The sequence below is a fragment of the Cylas formicarius genome, unplaced genomic scaffold (genome assembly GCF_029955315.1).
Source record: "Cylas formicarius isolate icCylForm1 unplaced genomic scaffold, icCylForm1.1 PGA_scaffold_4__25_contigs__length_36172078, whole genome shotgun sequence".
NCBI lineage: Eukaryota > Metazoa > Arthropoda > Insecta > Coleoptera > Brentidae > Cylas > Cylas formicarius.
Window position 1 is genome coordinate 803,224 of NW_026844334.1, and position 3,828 is coordinate 807,051.

The 3,828-nt window shown below is 39.8% G+C and overlaps 1 protein-coding gene across 1 annotated transcript; it reads right to left on the reverse strand.

Annotated features, from left to right (window-relative positions):
• Nucleotides 1-603: 603 nt before the first annotated feature.
• On the reverse strand, nt 604-3,678 carry LOC132701365 (uncharacterized). The gene is made up of 4 exons (XM_060669204.1): nt 3,376-3,678; nt 896-1,364; nt 759-834; nt 604-705 (listed from the first exon to the last, which is right to left on the reverse strand). The coding sequence occupies exons 1-4, from the start codon at nt 3,425-3,427 to the stop codon at nt 700-702; spliced, it is 603 nt and encodes a 200-aa protein (XP_060525187.1). The 5' UTR covers nt 3,428-3,678; the 3' UTR covers nt 604-699.
• Between the last annotated feature and the right edge of the window lie 150 nt (nt 3,679-3,828).

Here is a 3,828-nt window from a genome sequence, read left to right on the forward strand (position 1 = left end):
TACTTAATTAATTATTTTACCGTTATTTTTACGACAAATAGCAGTTAGTTGCTAGCTACAAGAGTGTTACAAACCTAATTATAAACAGTGAACAGCAAAATAACAATAATCATAATAATATTTAATGCAAATACTAAAGAAGTTCAAAATTTAAAATCTTAGTTGTGTGTCCGAACCATAACATCAAATAACAATTATTTTTTTCAGAATCCGTAATTCTCAAATTATTATTCGTCAAAAAGCCCCTCGTTTTTATTGGGAAAAAGTCTACCATGGACACTCGCCCATCGCCGATAAGTGATAAGAACAACAATAGTATTTTAATTCCATACACATCTGAATCACTAGGTCACACTACGAGTTCGAAGCAAATGCATTAAGAAAGCTACGTGTAGCCTTAGCAGGAGACATGGGAATAGCAAGTTCTAGATAAAGTTTAACATCCTTCTTCTTTTACGTTTTCTCTAATTTGGGCAAGTTCTCTCGGGTCGTTTGCCCTTATCGTTCATTCCCTCATCTTCATCATACGTTTCGCAAACTGTTGGGCAACGTCACTACGATCATTCGCCCAAATCGTACACTCCGAATAAAACGCGTCGAGAGCGTGACTAAATATTTTATTACAAAATTTAACAAATTTTTCCTAGTTTACGAGACTGCCTGTTGGGAACGCGACCCCACGGTTGCCGTTTTCGTTAGTTAAATCTAAAAATCGTCAAAATTACGACTGTGCGCTGACGGGTTCGCGCGATATTTACCGAAAAATGGCGTATGTCGTTCGGATCCTCGAAGTCTTCCTCGTTCACCAACACCTGCCTGCTGCCGTACTTGTACCTGCGAAATAACGTTACGCGTTGCGCGTTACGTTAACGTAATTATGTTAAATAAAGCTCACTCGAGATACCGTCGCCACGACAACAAGCCGAGGTAGGCGACCGCCGAGCCGACCACGAGAAACGCCACCAAGGTGCCCGCCAACCAGCCACCCCTTTCCATCGGATCGACCGCCACGAGGGTCTTGAACTCCTCCACCACGATTTCCTCCTTCAAGCGTCTCCTTTCTTCGGTATTTTCGCCGTTATCGATCGGCTCGGTGTCGTCGTCGATCGGGTCCCCGAACGCGACAGTGGCGTACGTCGCCGACAGGGTGCCGGATTCTTTTTCTTTAAGGTCGTTCCGAAGGAGATCGGATAGCTCGAAGCCTCCCGTAGATTTTCGCGTTTCCTCCAGGTCGCCCTCCCGAATTTTGATACCGTTGTAGAAGTCGCCGCGGGGAAACTCGTTCGGTACCCAAATCGGGGGCGGTTTCGTCGCGGGGGCGGTCACGTCCGCCGGCGGGGGCGGCTCGGTGAGGTCGGAGTCCGCTGTCAAGTGTTTTTAGTGTACAGGGCGTCCGGAATAAGGAAAAGAAAAGTGTACTATCTGAACACGCTTCTTACTTTCCTTATCCAAACAAAAGCCATAGACAACGCCACAATCATTGAAATTAGAGAGGACCAGGGATTCACACAAACTTCGAATTCACTTGTTTACTTAAAATATGTCTATTATTACATAAAAGTTTTTATTTGCTGTCTAAGAGGCACTCCCAGATTAAGAAGTTACCATTCCCATCATTCCCAAACTCATAACACATGATTTACGCGGGATTAAGTTTTAGGTTGTGGTTATGAGACACCCGATTTAAAGATTGAAGGTCATCGTCAGATTCTTTATAGTTTACGGAACAGAACTCATTTTATTATCACAAGCCTGAAGAATGTCATCCAATACATTAGTTAAAGCTACCGACGCATCAAACCATTTACCACACTGGTGATTTACGAACTAGTAAAATAGAGTAAAAAATATACGGGGTGTTCCATTTAAAAAGAGCACGTTTGCCTCCATTTCTTCGTAAATCCTACATTCAACTGTTGTTCTGTTTTCACCATCGTGATCAGTGGGAAAAAATGCTACTAGTCAGCTAACGCAATTCAATGATGAACACTTAATTTAAATCACGGGGTATATGAAAAACTAAAAAATCTAGAAGAAACTGTACAAAATTTCTATGTAACTTTTTTTTCTATTGTTATATGACAAAAATCACTTCAGAGCGCATAACCAAATAACCAAAACTACTAAGACGGATTCTTTTCCCTAATAGAGTGGTTTATACCCAAGCAGTGATGCACTCGATCAGGAAATTAACGCGTACTCATTTCATACATTGTTTTTCCTAAAACAAAGAAGTCACTATGATAACATAAGTACGATAGTGTCGTCGGTTGACCGCTTATCTATTGTTTTCAATAATAATAATAATAATAACCTTCAAAATGAAAATAACTCCGCGCTTGGTGTTTCAATATTACTGGATTGTGACGTAAGGTGATATACATATTCTATAAAAAAAGTCAAATTTTAAACTTTGGTCGAATAAAATGGCGGAACTTTTGGACATAGAATTAATGTTCCTAGAAGGCCGATATAAAAAAGTACACACTGACGCAGAAAACTGGAGAGAACATCTATGCCTAAGAAAGAAACTCAGGGATTATTGCGCATGTGCATGTACTATAAAACAAACTTACCCGCGTATCATACTATGTTAGTTATACACACCGAAACAAGCAAATATCGCTCAAATGGACGCAAACCCACCGAACACAAAACAGAGTTAGCCCACGGCGCGTAAATTCCAGCTGATAGCGGTGTTACCAATAGTTGAGAGGGTAATAAATATAAAGAATTCTACGTCAGCACTGCCAAACAAAGAAATAAACAAAAAAAAAAATCTGCGTTGCAAGCCTGTGTGTGTTGCTTTAATATGTATTTAAAATGGAACTTGTTTCACTGGCAGCAATTGCAAATATTATCGTATTATAGACTTGTTAAAGTCGTTTTTTCTCTCTACTAGTCTTCTGGAGAATTAATTCTATGATTTTGGTATTGACTTTTGACCATGGACCAAAGACCAAATGAAATTTTCATTTGGTTTAACGGCATTTATACATATTTTAAAAATATAGGCACGCTACTGGCTTCCGAGCCGAATCAGAGAAGACGTAAAACAAAGCGTTTGTCTAGGAAAAAAAAAACCATTTAAATGTAAGCGCCTAAAGGCAACGATTACCCGTTTACCGAGGCCGTCGTAAAAATCCGTAAAAATGCAATTTGCGTTTAAATTTCGCCCGTTTCAAGGCGACGTATTTCGCGCGTATCTAATTTGAATAAGATTTGAAACGACAATATTATATCGCCCTAAATATAGCCGCTTATTGAAATGTCGTTGATACCGTCAAAAAGAAGTCGCTCGTATGTAAATATCGTTTGAATCATCAAATGACTCTTAATTAAGTCGCCATGGAAACAATATCAATTGCCACTTACCATTGTCCGCCCTTGCGAAAAGAAAAACGCACAGAACTATGAAAATTCTCATGGCCAACTCTGTGTCGCCCTTGTATTACTAGGCCGCTTTCCGAAATATCTATAAATACGTAAACTCAACTAAGGTAACCGAGAGAACTCGTATTATTATTTGATACGGATTTGATAACGGCTGATTACATTGTGTATCACGTTTGATTGTTTATATTGGCTCGTCGCGACCGTATCTCTTTTTAGTTTTTACGTAGTCTCGAATCACGCGACTACACCTTCCACCGCCCAATAAAATTGAAATTCATTTAAAAAAACGATTAATTTCAAAGTTTGTCCGGTGAGGCGTGGACGCGATTATCCGATTTGTAAATTTGCGCTTGACGAACGTTTAATGGTCTGTGCCATCTTAGCAAATGTTCGTTCTTTCTAGTAACCTATGACCTTGGCCGTGGAACCTAA